The sequence below is a fragment of the Phyllobates terribilis genome, unplaced genomic scaffold, assembly GCF_046119375.1.
Source record: "Phyllobates terribilis strain yellow unplaced genomic scaffold, ASM4611937v1 Scaffold_8__6_contigs__length_399053987, whole genome shotgun sequence".
NCBI lineage: Eukaryota > Metazoa > Chordata > Amphibia > Anura > Dendrobatidae > Phyllobates > Phyllobates terribilis.
Window position 1 is genome coordinate 190,007,020 of NW_027362768.1, and position 18,956 is coordinate 190,025,975.

Sequence of the window (18,956 nt, forward strand, 5' to 3'; positions counted from 1 at the left end):
ATTATGGAGGAAATAACTTTTGTTGAGACCTCTGTTAGGTCAGAAAAGTTTACGGTGAGTTTTTAAGCCAAATGCAACAACTTAGGAGACCGCACGCTGATCCACAGGAACAATTTTTCTAGATGCGCCAGGTCTGCAAGTCACCAAGTGTCTGTTCATCTGAAATAGCCGGCTTCTGTATGATGCTACAATTTGGGTTAAAAATAACTGCGATGATTACAGGGCACATGGGAATTTGAGGAACATGAAGATGATAGTGTAATCTTCTGAAAAGGCGTCTGATCACCAGTGACCGGCGATACAACACAATGCCTGAAGTATCAGATTACCAGACTGCTGATATAGTTTATTCCTAAACCTCCTGCCGAGTTTTCCAAAGTACGAGCCAACTTGTCAAATTTTATTTTATGCTTTGAAAAGTTCAAGTTGCAATGATTATCCTTCCCCCCAAAGAAAAAGAAAACATCCGGTCACTTAAAAGACCACAAATTAATTTTTAAAATTGACTTGACTTTAGGAGTCGTCCAACCCTATTGGTGTGCATGGAGAAGAGAAGGACCTATAAGGCCAACTGTGATGGTGTGCAGCAGGTCAGACTCCACTGTTATATAGACCTTTTAGCCGTCAAAGTCCCAGTGGTCTCTCCTTTACTTTTTATTTTTCCTCTTCACTTTACGAGAGCTATAATTTTTTTTTAATTTTTTGGTTGAAAGTTGTATGAGATCTGTTTTTTTGCGGTACAAGCCGTAAGTTTAATCATTATCACGTTGGGGTCCAAACAACTTTCTGATCTTTTAACTTCATTTTTACGCAAAGTCAACAAAAATTAGCTACTCTGCCATCGTGATTCTTTTTTTTTTTTCATTTTGTCGTTCACCATTTGGGACAAATATTCTGATATGATATTCGTTCAAACGCTTTTGCAGGCGCCAATAACAAATATTCCAACTTTTTTTTTAATTTCCATTCTAGATAAAAGTTATATATATAATACATTGCAATACTGTAATATTGCAGCATAATGTAAAGTTACTGACCTCTTCTAAAGCTCAGCTACAGGCTATAGAGGTGGCCTGACATGGTGGTCATGGGGGCTTCAGTTGGCCCCTAGTTGTCATGTTTGCAGTGGAATAGGGGGGCAATAGGCAGAAGTAAGGACCCCCCTCCCTATTTCCAGCCTTCTCATTGCCACTATCACTTCTGAGAGTGGCATCTAAGGGGCTGAACTGCTTTTATCAGGGTCTGCTCTGATCGCAGCAGTTAGATTTGAGTGCTGGATATGTAGTCCCGCTGCTGAGCTCCTTGCATGGAGGGAATACATCCTCCATATATGTAGGATGGATTTTACCAATGGAAATTTAGGCAGAATGATCCATTACCCTCTCTGTTATCCCTGTTGCAAATCTCCACCCTCTTTCTTGCTGTCTGGAGAGGGACGTCCAGCACAAGTCCCACACAACAGCCAAGACTGATTACTTTATGCATATGATCAAGGTAAATTTTATTTTTCAGATGATGTTTGGAAAATGAATGATGGGGCATGCCGAGATTCAACATGCCCAATCCTTTGCTTGAAGTGTCTTCTTCTCCAATGAAAAGCACATGCACATTTAGCCTAACTAAGCAGGGGAAAAAAGAAGGAATAGATTGGATTTAGAACTCTGATTATTTTTTTGCAGAGAGTTGATCAGACATATAATATCTGGACTATAAGGACGCTGGGAAAAATAAGAAACTTTGTTGCATGGACTCTATTTGTCCCATTGGCAGCTCATGCCGTATCTCTCGGGTGCCAGGTCAGGCTTTTACAAGGTAGGACACGCACAGTAGCAAATTTTTCATTGCAAGCAATGGGTTACGGCACATCTAAGCGCCTTGCAATACGCTGTTAAACAATCCTCTTAATCTTACTTAAATCAAAAATGCTCCAATAAAACACTGGAGAATATTAATAAAAAAAGGAATGTTGTACTCACGAGAATGATGAGACAGGCCGGCCCAATAAAACTCCATATAAAATTATTCTCTGTGCTCAGCCAACATCTTCAAAATAAATAAAATATCACAGCATCAATAATTTATCCTGTTGGGAAAATACATCTGAAAACCAAGTGCTACAATGTAGACACACTTACACTTTATCTGTGCCGTAATACTTGTACCCCAACACGGCCGAAACTCCTACCACCACGGCCGGGCTGCAGTATCCAAAAATGTAAAAATTCTTGTGGAGGAATCCTCGGTTGTAAATAACTCCGACCACGATGAGATACAGGTGAATCCCTTCTATGCACATCCAAGCGAAGGCAGCGAGGAAGAAGTAATGGAGAGATCCCGCAATGACGGCACAAAGGACCTGGGACACAAGGGACACGTTTCAGATTGCATCGTCCACCTTCAGATTTACTTTAGTGCTTTCCTCAAATCTTGACATACTGAATCTCGAGAAGTATTTAATGATTTTTGCTTTATCTTTACTTTTATAATGCATTTTTTTTTCTGAGAATATTAACATACTACATCTACGCTAAGCATGTATCATTATGAAGAATTCCTTATAAATGTCGCCCGGCCCCGGCAATCCTTACAGTTATATCATGTGAATGATTTTGTAACTAGTAACATTTCAGTACATTAAGCGTAATCTAGAGATTAGCAAATCAATTGAATATTTTAATACATTTTCTGGACGAGGCAAGTTTTGAACAAGTTGCATTTTGATGCACATAAATGGCCCCCCCCCAAAAAAAAAATTGCCCTTCACCATTTAATGCATTGCAGAATATTGAATCAGCCAGAGAAGGACCTCATAACCTCAGCTGCAGCCAGGTGGGCTTTCCATCATGCCGTGCCGCTATCACATCAAATGGTATAGCAAAGAGAATCAGGAAGGACTGAAGAGCCTGTACGAAAGCCAAAACAGGGAATGCAGCAGCCATTTTAGTGTGAATCTGGATTGTGAAAGGACGTCAGATCTCACTGCTGAACCATAGAGATAGAGTAAGGAATTAACCAGCCCATTGTATATAAAAAAGCATTTGCTGGTGCGACGATACAGCCTATAATCTTAATAAACCAGACGATTAGATTTGTTAATCCAAGAGAAATACACTATTATCTTTATGTTGACTTGTAAATGTATGTGTATTTCTCTTGGCGGGTCAAGAAGAACATACAATTTGTAGCGTCGGCGTCCCTGCCTCCTGCTAGGCAGGGACGCTGTTCCCCTCACCTCTCCGCTCCGTGCCCGGCGTCCTCCTCCCGCTCTGCTGGCAGCACGCGCTGCTTCCCGGCCACTGTGCTTAGGGCGCACGCGCGCTCCCCCTCTCTTAAAGGGGCCGCGCGCGCCGTCCTAAGGAGTCCCCGGCCAATGGCCGGAGGACCTCACCATATATAAGGCACCTCCTCCAATTTGGAGGTGCCCGAGCAATGTTGTTGCAAAGCCTTCACTCTGCTTCAGCCCTCAGGTCCCGTTACCAGTTACCTGCCAGATTCCTGCTTGATACCTGCCTGATATCTGCTTACCTGCTTGCAAGCCTGCGGTCCAACGGTCTGCCTTCCGACACCTGTCAGTCTGTCTATGGACCAGCCTGCCCGCTCACCTGGGAGCGCTCACCTGCTACCTGCCTGCTAGCCTACCTGGAGGCTCTGCCGTCACTTGCCGTGACCACCTGCCAGTCCAGAGACTCTTGCCCGCTCACCTGGGAGCGCTCACCTGCTACCTGCCTGCTAGCCTACCTGGAGGCTCTGCCGTCACTTGCCGTGACCACCTGCCTGTCCAGAGACTCTTGCCCGCTCACCTGGGAGCGCTCACCTGTTACCTGCCTGCTAGCCTACCTGGAGGCTCTGCCGTCACTTGCTGTGACCACCTGCCCGTCCAGAGACTCTTGCCCGCTCACCTGGGAGCGTCCACCTGCTACCTGTCTGCTAGTCTACCCAGAGACTGTCCCTGTCACTTGCTGTGACTACCTGCCCTTCTACCCAGAGATTGTTCCTGTCACTTGCCGTGACTACCTGCCCTTCTACCCAGAGACTGTCCCTGTCACTTGCCGTGACTACCTGCCCGTCTTCCCTGGGAGCCACCCGCTTCCTTACAAGGACCGCCCCCTTGTATAGTTGCTCAGAGGTTCCGCCTCCCAGACCCGTTACAGTTTGCTCGGGCCATGGAACCCGGTGGCACCCAAGCTCCCTCGCTCTCGGACCTATGTCATGAACTATCCCGTCAGAGGTCCCAACAGGAGTCCATCCTGAGTCATCTGCGGAATGTCAACTCTCGCCTGGACACTCTGACTGCTCCATCAGCAACCACCGCTAGTGTCATGACTCGCAGCCCGGCAGCGACGCTGCCCACCAATACCATGGCATCCTGCCCCGGACCCCGGCTTTCTGCACCTCCACGCTTCGGAGGCGACCCCGCTCAAGCTCGGGGCTTCATAAACCAGTGCACCCTGCACTTTGAACTCCTGTTCCACCAGTTTATCTCCGACCGGGCCAAAGTAGCCTTCATCATGTCCCATCTCACGGGGGAGGCACTGGCTTGGCTAAATCCTCTATGGGAGAGAGGAGACCCCCTGGTGTCCAACCTGCCAGCCTTTCTCACGGCTTTCCGGAAAGTCTTCGACGAACCCGGACGGAAGACCTCATCCGCATCATCTCTGCTACGCCTCCATCAAGGAAATCTTACCGTGGGCCAATATGCCATACGGTTCCGTACCCTTGCTTCGGAGCTGGCCTGGGATAACGACGCCCTGGTGTCTGTCTTTTGGGAGGGTCTGTCCGGCCGTATTAAAGATGAATTCGCCGGTCGGGACATACCTACCACTCTCGACGACTTAATAACTCTTGCCACCCGGATTGACATCCGGTTCCAGGAGCGCGCCAAAGAGGTCACCCGTGAGAGGAGGTTTCCACGTCTAGCCTCTACCTTTCAGAAACCTGTCACTTCTCCCGCTACTCCCCAGGCGCACTCACCCGAGCCTATGCAGGTCGACCAGACCAAGATGGTCAAAACCCGTCAAGAGTTACGCCATGCCGAGGGGAGCTGCTTCTACTGTGGCAGTAAGGAGCACCGGATCCGTTCCTGCCCGGAGAGGTCGGGAAACGCCTGTGTCTTGTATCGCTCAGAGAGGTCGTCCTAGACAAGAGTAAACCCTCTCCATCTCTGTTGCTGTCGGTCTCTATCATCTGCGGGGAGAACCGTTATTTTGAACTAGCCCAACTTGACTCTGGAGCTGCCGGAAATCTCATTTCTCAGTCTCTGGTAGAGAAATACCGCATTCCCACCAAACCTCTAGCTGTACCCTTATCTGTCGCTGCCGTGGATGGGGGCCTCTTACCACATCCCATCCAACTCATCACTGAATCCATAACCCTGCAGGTGGGAATGCTGCACTCTGAGAGCATCTTCTTTCATGTTCTGCCTGGACTCTCTCACGCCCTCTTACTAGGCCTACCTTGGCTTCAGAGACATGCACCCGTGCTTGATTGGCAGACCGGAGAAGTCCTTCGCTGGGGACAGGATTGCCATAAGACTTGTTTAGTTCCCGTCCATCCTGTCCGTCCTTCTCCTACTCCAGCCAATCTACCTGGTCTTCCGGCTCCTTATTGGTCGTATGCGGACGTCTTTAATAAAAAGGAGGCAGAGACATTACCCCCTCATAGACCATACGACGGCCCAATCGACCTGATGCCCGGCGCTACTCCTCCCCGTGGGCGCATTTACCCTTTGTCCGCTGCTGAGACCCGATCCATATCAGAATATATTGAGGAGAATCTGGCCCGGGGATTCATCCGGAAATCTACTTCCCCGGCGGGAGCAGGTTTCTTCTTCGTCAAAAAGAAGGACGGCTCACTCCGTCCCTGTATAGACTATAGAGGCCTTAACCAGATCACGGTGAAGAATAAATACCCCCTTCCACTCATTCCGGAATTATTTGACCGTCTGAGGGGGGCTAGAATCTTCACCAAGCTGGACCTCCGTGGGGCGTATAACCTGGTCCGTATCCGTCAGGGGGATGAATGGAAGACGGCATTCAACACCCGGGATGGCCACTATGAATACCTGGTAATGCCCTTCGGTCTCTATAACGCTCCCGCCGTCTTTCAAGAGTTGGTCAATGACATCTTCGGGACCTTCTCTACTCCTGCGTAGTGGTGTACCTGGACGACATCTTGGTCTTCTCTCCGGATCTCCCCACACACCGGAGGGATGTTCGTCAGGTTCTGCTCAGGCTCAGGCAGAACCACCTCTACGCTAAATATGAGAAGTGCCTCTTTGAGCAGACCTCGCTTCCGTTTTTGGGCTACATAATTTCTCAGACCGGCCTACGAATGGATCCTGAGAAACTGTCTGCCATCGAGAAGTGGCCTCGACCAGAGGGGTTGAAGGCTATTCAGCGGTTCCTGGGCTTCGCCAACTACTACCACCTCTTCATACCGCACTTCTCTTCCCGGACTGCCCCAATCTCTGCGCTCACCCGTAAGGGCACTAATCCCAGAGAATGGCCGCCCGAAGCTGAGGAAGCCTTTCTTTCCTTAAAACAGGCTTTCTCTTCCGCCCCGGTGCTGCATCGCCCGGACGGCAACAAACAATTCTTCCTGGAAGTTGTCACCTCCTCCTCTGGAGCCGGAGCGGTACTTACCCAAAAATCGTCTTCCGGGAGAATGGTAACTTGCGGCTTCTTCTCCAAACTCTTCTCCTCTTCCGAGCGCAACTATTCTATAGGAGACCGAGAGTTATTGGCCATTAAGCTGGCATTGGAGGAGTGGCTTTACCTGCTCGAGGGGGCTCTTCACCCGGTAATAATTTACACGGACCACAAGAACTTGGCTTACCTCCAGAGTGCCCAGAGACTTAACCCCCTCCAAGCCCGGTGGTCCTTGTTTTTTGCTCGCTTTGACTTTGTTCTTCATTTTCGCCTGGCTGACAAAAACATCAAAGCTGACGCCTTGTCCCGATCCTTCCTAGTGTCTGATCTTGAGGAGGAACCTAAACACATCATCGATCCCGCCAGAGTAATGCAGGTGGCCCCCGTGAGTCTAAATCGTCTCCCTCCCGGAAAGACGTTCGTAACGGTACCTGATCGGGAGAAGATCCTACACTGGGGTCACTCGTCAAAGCTTGCTGGCCATGCCGGTCAGAAAAAGACCCTCCAGCTTATCACCCGGCACTACTGGTGGCCTACCCTGCACAAGGACGTAATAGACTTTGTTTCTGCCTGTGTGTCCTGCGCCCGCAACAAGGTTCCGAGACACCTGCCAGCCGGTCGCCTCCTTCCTCTTCCAGTACCTGCTGCCCCCTGGCAGCATATAGCTATGGACTTCATAACAGATCTCCCTGTCTCTGCCGGTTGTACGGTCATTTGGGTGGTCGCTGACCGCTTTTCCAAAATGGCTCATTTCATTCCCCTGCCAGGCCTCCCGTCTGCACCCGAGCTGGCTAAAGACTTTATCCGCCACATCTTCCGTCTCCATGGCCTGCCCCTCCACATCGTGTCGGATCGTGGGGTTCAGTTCATCTCACGCTTCTGGAGAGCCACATGTAAGCTGCTAGACGTCACCCTGGACTTCTCCTCCACATACCACCCACAGTCCAATGGTCAAGTGGAGCGGATCAATCAGATCCTGACCAGTTACCTCCGGCACTTTGTTAATGCCCACCATTCAGACTGGTTGGATCTCCTGCCATGGGCCGAATTCTCTTACAATAATCACGAGAGCGAATCTTCCTCCAAATCCCCGTTTTTTGTAGTCTTCGGTCAGCATCCTCGGATCCCTTTTCCCGTCTCCACCTCGTTGGACAATCCGGCTGCGGAATCTCTCGTTAGCAAATTTTCCTCCATTTGGGAGAGTACCCGATCCGCACTCCTTCAGTCGTCCGAGCGGATGAAAAAACACGCTGACAAAAAACGCCTGGATCCTCCACAATTCCGTCCTGGAGATAAAGTCTGGCTCTCGTCCAAGTATGTCCGGCTCAAGATTCCTTCCTATAAATTAGGGCCTCGGTTCATCGGCCCACTAGAAGTTATCAAACAAATCAACCCAGTGGCCTATAAATTGAAACTCCCGGCCAACTTGCGGATCCCTAACTCCTTCCATGTATCTCTCCTCAAACCCGTGGTACTTAACTCTTTTTCCAAGTCTACAGGTACGCCTCCTGCTCCGGTTTCCGCTGAAAACGAGTTTGAGGTAGAGAACATTCTGGCCACTAAAAGGGTAAGAGGAAAAACCTTTTTTCTGGTAGATTGGAAGGGGTTTGGTCCTGAGGAGAGAACGTGGGAGCCCCAGGAGAACATCCATGCCCCTCTCATCCTTGATAAATTTCTGTCTGGCCTAAAAAAGGGGGGGCCTAAAGGGGGGGGGTACTGTAGCGTCGGCGTCCCTGCCTCCTGCTAGGCAGGGACGCTGTTCCCCTCACCTCTCCGCTCCGTGCCCGGCGTCCTCCTCCCGCTCTGCTGGCAGCGCGCGCTGCTTGCCGGCCACTGTGCTTAGGGCGTGCGCGCGCGTGCTCCCCCTCTCTTAAAGGGGCCGCGCGCGCCATCCTAAGGAGTCCCCGGCCAATGGCCGGAGGACGTCACCATATATAAGGCACCTCCTCCAATTTGGAGGTGCCCGAGCAATGTTGTTGCAAAGCCTTCACTCTGCTTCAGCCCTCAGGTCCCGTTACCAGTTACCTGCCAGTCACCTGCCAGATTCCTGCTTGATACCTGCCTGATATCTGCTTACCTGCTTGCAAGCCTGCGGTCCGACGGTCTGCCTTCCGACACCTGTCAGTCTGTCTATGGACCAGCCTGCCCGCTCACCTGGGAGTGCTCACCTGCTACCTGCCTGCTAGCCTACCTGGAGGCTCTGCCGTCACTTGCCGTGACCACCTGCCAGTCCAGAGACTCTTGCCCGCTCACCTGAGAGCGCTCACCTGCTACCTGCCTGCTAGCCTACCTGGAGGCTCTGCCGTCACTTGCCGTGACCACCTGGCAGTCCAGAGACTCTTGCCCGCTCACCTGGGAGCGCTCACCTGCTACCTGCCTGCTAGCCTACCTGGAGGCTCTGCCGTCACTTGCCGTGACCACCAGCCAGTCCAGAGACTCTTGCCCGCTCACCTGGGAGCGCTCACCTGCTACCTGCCTGCTAGCCTACCTGGAGGCTCTGCCGTCACTTGCCGTGACCACCTGCCTGTCCAGAGACTCTTGCCCGCTCACCTGGGAGCGCTCACCTGTTACCTGCCTGCTAGCCTACCTGGAGGCTCTGCCGTCACTTGCTGTGACCACCTGCCCGTCCAGAGACTCTTGCCCGCTCACCTGGGAGCGTCCACCTGCTACCTGTCTGCTAGTCTACCCAGAGACTGTCCCTGTCACTTGCTGTGACTACCTGCCCTTCTACCCAGAGACTGTCCCTGTCACTTGCCGTGACTACCTGCCCTTCTACCCAGAGACTGTCCCTGTCACTTGCCGTGACTACCTGCCCGTCTTCCCTGGGAGCCACCAGCTCCCTTACAAGGACCGCCCCCTTGTATAGTTGCTCAGAGGTTCTGCCTCCCAGACCCGTTACACAATTATTTGTATAACCCTGATTGTTGTCTCCACTTTGATTCTGGAACAATGAATGTTTGCTAATTATGCTGATTAACCTTTGTGGACCCTATGGCTTAATGACTCACAAGACAGGAGGACAAACTAAGCAAATTCATTAAATGCTCAAACAATGAGACATGAGGCTGCCCTTTCCCCCCCAACCTGTGGATGTGTACTTAAAAAGGACATGTGCTTCTGTAGCAGAGAGACTTGGGACAGAGATTGAAAAGAGACTTTACAAGAAGAATCAAAGATCAGACACACTCTTCACACCGTCAGCTTGGTAGTATGGCTTTACCCAAAGAGACACAGAGTTGGATTCTACATGATTCTAGCCTAAGGGTATATAGCCCTGACTGGAAAGATACGGATCTGCTCCATTGACCATCAGAGAGTCATGGGTACGTTTGGGGAAACCAATTTGGGATGATGAAGTCACCTGGCCTCATGGATATGTTGTTTGGGGTTGCCAGGTGGGACCCTCCGGTCGCCTGGAAATCATGGAGACATTCGGAGAAGCCAGATTGGGACCAGCTGGTCATCTGGCCTTGTGGAAATGTGGCACTCCAGAGGGACTGGTTGCCACAGTGGTATTGCTTCCCTCAAAAGAGGTGATGCCATGTCTGGAGGCAAGCAGGGGTTTCCTGGTCAGGAGCACAATACATGCAACACTTCCTGGCTTCAGACCAGCAAGGGGAGGACCCTCCCCTTGGCAACTGGATCTGGAGGCGGGGTTAGTTGAGTTCAGTGTGAGGAGTCGAGTTGTGGACACGAAGGAGCAAGGAGCCAGGGACTGGAGCTGGAGATAGCTCGTCCTGGCCAGTATACACAGAGTACCGGACACCGGAGTCCGAGGCTGTGGGGATTGAAAACCCAGCAGCAGATACCGCAGGGCAGGAGATTGCAGGTCTCCTGGCCCCATCAGAAGCCCGGAGGCTCAGCAGCACAAAGGGATATTTGCAGGCGTTGCTTCACTGCTGACAGCATATAGCATATAGACTAGAAAAAAAGCTGGCACTTTTGTAGATAATTAAAACTTGAATTTTCTTATTCATTTTCCATTAAAAAGTAACAATGCTGTCTCAAGCGAACATCTCTAATGCGTTTCCGGCATTGTCCACCTCTACAACTAAGGACATGGACAATGGTGGGAATGTGTCAGAGATGTTTAGTTGGGACAGCAATGTAACTTTTTAGTGAAAAATAGATAAAAAAAACCCCTAAGTTTTAATTACCTGCGGGAAAAAACAGCTTTTTTTTTCTCTTCTATAAGTTACAAAACACTGAATTAACATTGCTGACAGTGTGCGACAGCTCAGCAGTGAAGAATAGTTATCATCCGTTTACCAATACTCATCGATATGGAGGTCACTGTGACATTACTAAGGTTGTGATTGGAACAAAGAGTTTGTCATGAGTTGGATTCAGTCCTAGGAGACCTCAGAGTGTTACACACGTCTGTTCAGGGCAATTGTAGAACTTGTGATTTGCCTCAAATCGAAATTTTTCTGAAAAATTCAGCAAAGCTGGAGAATTGTAATTTCAAACCATTGTCTTATTTCCAGTGTAAACATTAACAAAAGTTTCTCAAGTTTCATAGAAAAGTAACACTGGGAGCAGGAAAGTTCTCATCACAGCGACTGATCTATGGGAATAAAAAATGGACTAGATGGTTTCCAATAATCACATTGAAGAACACTGATGTCATCTCGTCCCAGCCAGAAATGGCCGATTAGTAACAGATTTATGAGGACTGGGGTCTCTTACGCCCCGCTGAAACTGAAATTAAAGTCTCTGCATTATTAACATGTTTACGGCGATGCAGGAGCCAAAATGAATTTAGTAAGGCGACTTCAGTCAATAATTTAGATCAGTCAATCCTCGGGAGATCAGTCTCCTCCAGAGGTGTCGCGCTTACTCCCCCTCCGCATTCAGAACTCGTGCATGCTCAGCCGAGCCAGGTATACATGTATATGGGGGGATACGGAGTAACAGCTATCCGCAGTATACAAAAAGGCTTAAAGGGAACCTGCCAGATGATTGATGCTGCCTAAACCATGAGCGGCATAACTCAGACACTTGGACAGGTGTCATCCCTGTGTGCATGTACATAGAGAGAGACCTGTCAGTCTTGGGGAGGGAGGTGGTGAGAAGATACTGGCTGGACTAGTCGTCCAATGCACATAGTCCCTGGCCAGCGTTGCAAAGCAAGTTTTGTCCGAAATGTTGCAAAGTTTCAGAATAAAACATGCTCGGCTGCAATAACTCCACGGTTCAGGCAGCATGAATCAGCTGACAGGTTCCTTTACGCCCCCCCATCCTTCCTAGATCTATTGCTTTATTGCTTTGAATCAGAGGGAAGTAGAGGGAGGTAAAGCAGATGGTGCTGGGGAAATACATAGAAGACCATTAGATGGGTATGAGCAAACCGATTTAATGCATATTGATTTAATGTTGATTTTTTGGGGGGGAATTTGCTGGACCTAGAAAATTCAAACAATTGGTGATTTGCTTTCTGTGAATCACTCAATACGGCCACTATCATTTTACTGGTATTTCTTCTTGCAGAAGGTTGCATAAGCCAGAGAAGGATTATATTACCTCGGCCAGGGGGGGCTCTTCTCCTTACAGCTATCACAGGAGGGACAATCATAGCCATTATAAAAGCCGAGGCAGGGAAAGCAGCAGGCATTTTTATGGTGAATATGGACAGTTAGAGAATGTCATAGCTCAGTCTAAGGGTGCAGTCAGACAGGTGTATACATCGGACCAAGATCAGAATGCAGTGCATGGATTTCCCATGTCATGCTTCATGTCATGCTTGGTCAGTCCGTGCACTGCAATCTTGGTCTGATTTATACAGCCGTCTGACTGCAGCAAAATAGTGATAGAAAGTCCTAAAACACTGAATACACTGTACATATAGTGTGTGACAGCACAGCAGTGAAGAAATATTACCATATATGTGGACATGACTAAGGTTGTGTTTCCATTAAAGAGCTTGAAGGTGGTGGGACACAGTCCTAGGAGAACCTCACAGTGTCCTACATGATTTTAATCTCTCCGATATTGTTTGGAAAATGTATTTGTGAATTTAAATGGCAAAAGATGGTTCTCGTCTCTACCATTAGATTTAGAGTTTTGTTATTTTTTTATCGCCTCTTAAAACGTTCTGGAAATCTTTAATGCTTTCACTCTAGGGCGGTGTATATCTATATCCAGACCCGGAGATGCGAGAACACAGGTGGGTATATCACATCGATCGTTCACAGGATAATCCACTTCTGCTGCATCTGGTGAGACTACAATTGAGAACCGTTACTGCTTTCATCCGAGGATCCGTTACATATTCATGGCAGGTTTCAGACGCTCCGAGGGGCGTAAACTGTAATGCAATCAGAGCGACGGCGGTTTTCGAGCTTTTTGTGTACAATTGTATTACAAAAATTGAAAGGGGAATAAGGGGCCCAAGTTTCATAAAACTTACATGATAAACAGGTAATCCTGCAGATCCGAACAGCGAGACCCTAATGTACCACGCCGGACGCTTTTTTTCCATCTAATAAATGGGCCCAAAACATTTTTTTTTTAAAAAACTTATTTGTCAAAAAATTTATGTTGACAGAAACAAAATCTCATTGGGGAGGAGAGTATAGTAGCACCTATGACTGCGGAGAGCGGGGGAGGGGCTGTATTGGGCTCACCGGGATCAGTTTCTGTGACATTTTGATCGCAATCCCAGTCTCAATAATCATTGTGGGCATCTAATGACTAGCCGGAGGCATCAGCAGGTAGACACTCACTGGTAAAGTGTTTATTACACCAGCAACATGCCATAGATGTCTTATAAGTAGGGGGGGGGTAACACTTTTAGGACCCCTCAAGACATTACCAAATCTAATGAAATTCAAACTCAACAGAACCACTTGAATTTGTATGGTAAATTTGATTTGCAGCATATTTAAATCAAATTGAATGGAAATGGCGCTTATTTTAGGAGCACAATGACAGTGCGCTTTCTCGCCGGCTCAGATTAGCAGTAATGAGCTGGCAACAGAGCACCCAGTGTGCAGAGACCAGCGTCACTCCCGCAAATTACATCACTTGTCTCTGCACGCCGGACATTCTGACAACGCGCTCTGTTGCTGACTCATTACTGCTTATCTGAGCTGGTGAGAGAGTGCACTGTCATTGTGCAGGCATTGATGACGCTTCGTTTCAGGGAGGGGGCAGGGACTGCAGCAGTGACCGCAGCCATTGCCCCCTGATGACGCTTCGTTTGAGTATCCCAGCATGCACTGGGATTCTCAAACAAAGCGGTATCAAAAAGGAAGTTAAAAAAAAGTAAAGCTCTTAGAGTAGTTAGGGAAGGATGGTGAATTTTTAATTGAAGTATATTAGAAAATAGCTTAGATTATGGCAATAAATAGGGATTTAGGATGAAAATTACCTTGGCCTTCGGAACACCCCTTTAAAAAAATTAGATGTGATACTCCCCTTTCATTGGCTGTTACCCATCCTGCCGTGTGGTTTCTTCCAGCACCGGCGGTCACTCTTACGGACTCTTCTACACTTCTGGCAATGACTTGGCCGCACGCAACATCTCAATGTTGTGGAGCTTGGTCAGTGCCGGAGACGCTGATGAACCGTGAGAGTGACTGGAACCAGAGGTCACCGAGCGACAGGAGAAGTGAGGGATTTTTTTGTTCTCTTTTCCGGCCGTAAAACAAATCCAGCAAAATGACGCCGTCTTTGCTGGATTTGAGCAAATTGAATCACAGAAAAATTGGATTCTGGCAAATCTTATTTTTTTGGGGTGAAAAAAAAGTTGTCTCCGGACTTCACCTATCAATGGCTTCAGCAGTCAAATGGAAAGGTGACCCGGAGTGAGCCCAGATCTTTCCATTCAGGTGTATGGGAGTCACAGAAAAAGCTGATCAAGGTGGTGATGACCCCACTATTCTGCCACAGACACCGATCACCGCATGCAGCTACAGCTCCCACTCCGTAATAGGAGATATTTTTAGGGCTCCTTTCCCATTGTGTAAATGGAGGGGGGCAGATTTGCTCCGTCAGCCGCGCACTTTCCAGGTCTGGTGCCATCGGTTTAGTTCCCCTCTGCCTGCACCTATTAGAAGATTATCCTGCAGAATTTGCCTATTATTCGGCATTCTAATGACCACGTGATCCGACTCCGCGCACATCAGACCCAGACTGTTTGGGTGCATTCAAAGTTTAATTACTGCGCTGAAAGGGAACATTAATAGTTATTATATTTCTCCGGAGAAAAGTGCAGGAACCGGAGAACAGCTCCAGCCTTTGCCACAGGTAGAAGAGAACGGGATCATAGTAAGTGAAAAGAGCTGTGACAAACTAGCGGTTATGTAATCCTCCCCCCCCCGAGGAGAATGAAAATAAAACAAGATAGATGATGCTGTTCGCTATTAAGACTTGTTCAGACACCGAGATCTCACACTAAGCAACAAAACAAAAGAAATGGAACAAAAAAAAAAAAAAGCCACAGACCGACTAAGACAAGGTACAAAACAGTAAATGGCTCCACGGGTTACAGCTAAACGATCGAAAAGAATATATTCCCAAATGGAAGCGCCAGACACCTTCACAAGAGCGCCGTCTGTCCAGCCTCCTGGTAAATATCCACCTCCACACAAAGGTTCACAAAGCTGGGCCGAATAAGTGCTTAAAGGATGCGGACACCTTCGGGGCATTTTTTTCCCCCTTAAAATATATAAATTTTGGGCTAAAAATCATTTTTGCTATTGGGATTTATTAAAGATTTCGCACTGTTCGTCTTCTATAGCCTCAACTTTGCACTGTCTATTGCAAAATGAGTCATCTGAGAATCCGTCAGCGAGTTCGTTCTGACTGTAGAGTGTTTGACTCATTCATCTGTCTTTTTTTCTGAGCTCCTTTAAACTGATTTATGACAACTCCTACAAATCTATCTGCCCCATGCCATAACATTACATTATCATGACATTAGCTACTTGCCACTTAGCTTATTGACAATGTTTTAGTTACATGTCCCTGCCACTAGAGGGAGCAAAGTAAAATCCTGGCTACCTCTCCCTGCCACTAAAGGGAGCTAAATAAAATTGGAGCTACCTGTCTCTGCCAACAGGGGGAGCAAATAATAAAATTTTAGCCACATGTCACTGCCACTTAAAGGGATTAAATAAAATTATAGTTACTTGTCCCTGCCACTAAAGGGAGCTAAATAAAATTGGATTTTCCTGTCCCTGCCAACAGGGGGAGCTAAATAAAATTGGAACTACTTCTCCTAGCCACTGGTGGGTGGAGGGGGCATGAATAATTAAAATTGTAGGTACCTTTGCTTTCCTCTATGGTAAACTAAATAAAAGGGGGAAGTAAATACAATTGTAGCTACCTCTCCCGGCCACCAGAGGGAGCTAAATAAAATTCAAACTACCTGTCCCAGTCACTAGAGGAAGCTAAATAAAATTCTAGGTACTTGTCCCAGCCACTAGGGGGAGCTAAATAAAATTCTACCTACCTGTCCCAGCCACTAGGGGAAGCTAAATAAAATTCTAGGTATCTGTCCCAGCCACTAGGGGGAGCTAAATAAAATTCTACCTACCTGTCCCAGCCACTAGGGGGAGCTAAATAAAATTCTACCTATCTGTCCCAGCCACTAGGGGGAGCTAAATAAAATTCTACCTACCTGTCCCAGCCACTAGGGGGAGCTAAATAAAATTCTAGCTATCTGTCCCAGCCACTAGGGGGAGCTAAATAAAATTCTACCTACCTGTCCCAGCCACTAGGGGGAGCTAAATAAAATTCTACCTACCTGTCCCAGCCACTAGGGGGAGCTAAATAAAATTCTAGCTATCTGTCCCAGCCACTAGGGGGAGCTAAATAAAATTCTACCTACCTGTCCCAGCCACTAGGGGGAGCTAAATAAAATTCTACCTACCTGTCCCAGCCACTAGGGGGAGCTAAATAAAATTCTACCTACCTTTCCCAGCCACTAGGGGGAGCTAAATAAAATTCCAGCCAGGAAATGTAGCCTTACAGTGGTTGTCTATGTAATACAAGGACGTGTTGAGTCCTTTAGAATTGGAGTAACTCTTTTGGAGCGTTTCTTATTGTGGCTTCTGAAGGAGTATTGCGGTTCAAATGATTTTTTTTGCGATGTACACTTGTTTTTGTGACTTTGCTCATTACTGTTTAAAGTCTATTTTTGGAATTTTTGCAATGTTCAGATATATTTTGGACTTGTAATACCACTTCTCACCACCAAATCAGTAAACCTTATCCCCTGACTCTAATGCAACAGCGCCCCAACGTCTATTCTCCAGGTTTTTAAAGCATGCACAAATCGCTCCCCCCCAGCCAGAAATAGAAGTCCTCACATTTTACCCAGTGGGAAGAAATATAGAACGTTTTCTTTCTGCAGAAGGAAAGACTGTACAATCCCTTTAAAGATGTCAAACTTGACTTTCTATTAAGCGCTCAGTTTTATTTATCTTGATGATTTTTATTTTTTTTTCCGCTGTATATAACGTATATTTTCTTGGCTTCCTTACTGCAAAACAAAATCCAGCTGTGGAACATGCACAAAAGATATTTGTTTCCAGTTCTTCTGAAACCCTGAATAAATAAGAACAGGACTAGTTTTCAAAGTGAGTAAGTTTTAAAGTGGCATCTGCTGCAGAACATAACTCGGCTCGTGCAAGTTTCCATAGAAATGTAAGAAATAAGCCGAGTATAGAAAAGCTGATTGAGGCTCCCCCCGGGGAGGATAAACATTAGTTACCGCTGCCTCGTGCCTCCTCGTGAATATTACCACCTTCCAATATTTAAACAATAAAACAAAAGCAATTATTCCTGTGTGACGCGTCGGCTCCGGAGCCTTCAGTGTCACACTGCGGAATTGATTTCCCCTGGCATATCTATGCAAGATCTTCTTTAAATACATATATACTGTACACGCGCGAGGAGACGTTATTGCTTTCTCTCCAGTCGGCAAGACGAGAGGCCAAAAATATTTCACAGTGAAAGCGGACGACGAGGGGGCTAGAAAAATAGGAAGCTCGGTCTTTGTTTTATGGTAAAATATATATGTGTGGACCCAAGAACGCAAACAGCAGCCGAGTAATGCTGAGGTATGAGAGGTCCACGCTACGGCCACAGGGGAACATGAAGAGATACAATGAAAATAAAATATGTCTGATTGCACCGACAACTGGGTCCTCTCTTAGCAGTGCTCAAATTTGGTTTATAAAATATAATTTCAGATAAATCTGCTTTCTTTCTCCACTTATGAGCCACTTCTTGCTCTTCCTCAACTCAATACTGCTGTACAATTGTCACGGGTGTATCAGAGGTGACAGACAGTCGCCCTGCAGTGGGTTGCAGGAGATCTCTACGTTTGGCATTACAGACATCTTCTTAGAGGCTGGCTGTCCCTAGGACCCAGTAGCCACCTCCCTCTGGTTAATAGCTCCCTGGCCTGGGTGTATATATACCTCGTGTGTCTGAGAGGGAGGTGCCAGCTATATTCATTACTACTTGTGAGGCTTAGCAAGAGTAGCACTTCGTCCTCTCTGGAGCTTGAGGTCGAGTTCGCATTTGTCTGGGGTCATCTAAAGCTAAGCATTCTCCCCCTGTTTGTCTACCCTTGATGTCTATAGAGTTTAGTGGAGACCTCCTAGACTGGTCTAGTGTCACCCTGTCTCAACTACCGTCCCAATAAATGTCATGCCAGTTGTGGGAAAGACTTAGTGCAATACAGATGGAAGAGGGAAAGGCAGCCCAGACTTTAGGGAAAGGAGGAAGTGGAGACCTCCTAGACTGGTCTAGTGTCACGCTGTCTCAACTACCGTCCCTATATTGCTTCTTCAGCAATCGCCGCACGCGTGCCTCGCCCTGTCTTTCCCTGGCGTATGGCTAAGGCTAGGGATGGGAGGAGATGAGCACTAGTCAGCCCCACTAAACTCTATAGACAAGGGTAAACAAACAGGGGGAGAATGCTTAGCTTTAGACGACTTCAGACAAATGCAAACTCGTCCTCAAGCTCCAGAGAGGACGAAGTACTGCTTCTGCTAAGCTTCACAAGTAGAAATGAATATAGCCGTCACCTCCCTCTCAGACACACCAGGTATAAATACACCCAGGCCAGGGAGCTAATAACCAGAGGGAGGTAGCCACTCGGGCCTAGAGACAGACTCTCATCTAAGAAGATGTCTGTAATTCCAAACGTAGAGATCTCATGCAACCAACTGCAGGGTGACTGTCTGTCACTAGTGTGGAGCGAGTATGTTCTATTAACCCTTTCGCCCAGTATCCTCAGGCCGAGCACCGAGTATTTACAGCTGCTCGGTTAAATCGCTCCCGTGTGCATGA

General features: G+C 47.7%; 1 protein-coding gene across 1 annotated transcript in view; it reads right to left on the minus strand.

Moving 5' to 3' along the window:
- ADGRL4 (adhesion G protein-coupled receptor L4) overlaps nucleotides 1–18,956 on the minus strand; it is a 226,920-nt gene that overhangs the window by 27,970 nt on the left and 179,994 nt on the right. Inside the window, exons 12-13 of the mRNA XM_073643953.1 lie at nucleotides 2,136–2,356; nucleotides 1,977–2,043 (exon numbers count right to left, since the gene is read on the minus strand). Coding sequence (XP_073500054.1) covers nucleotides 1,977–2,043; nucleotides 2,136–2,356 — 288 coding nt within the window. The remainder of the gene's footprint in view (nucleotides 1–1,976; nucleotides 2,044–2,135; nucleotides 2,357–18,956) is intronic.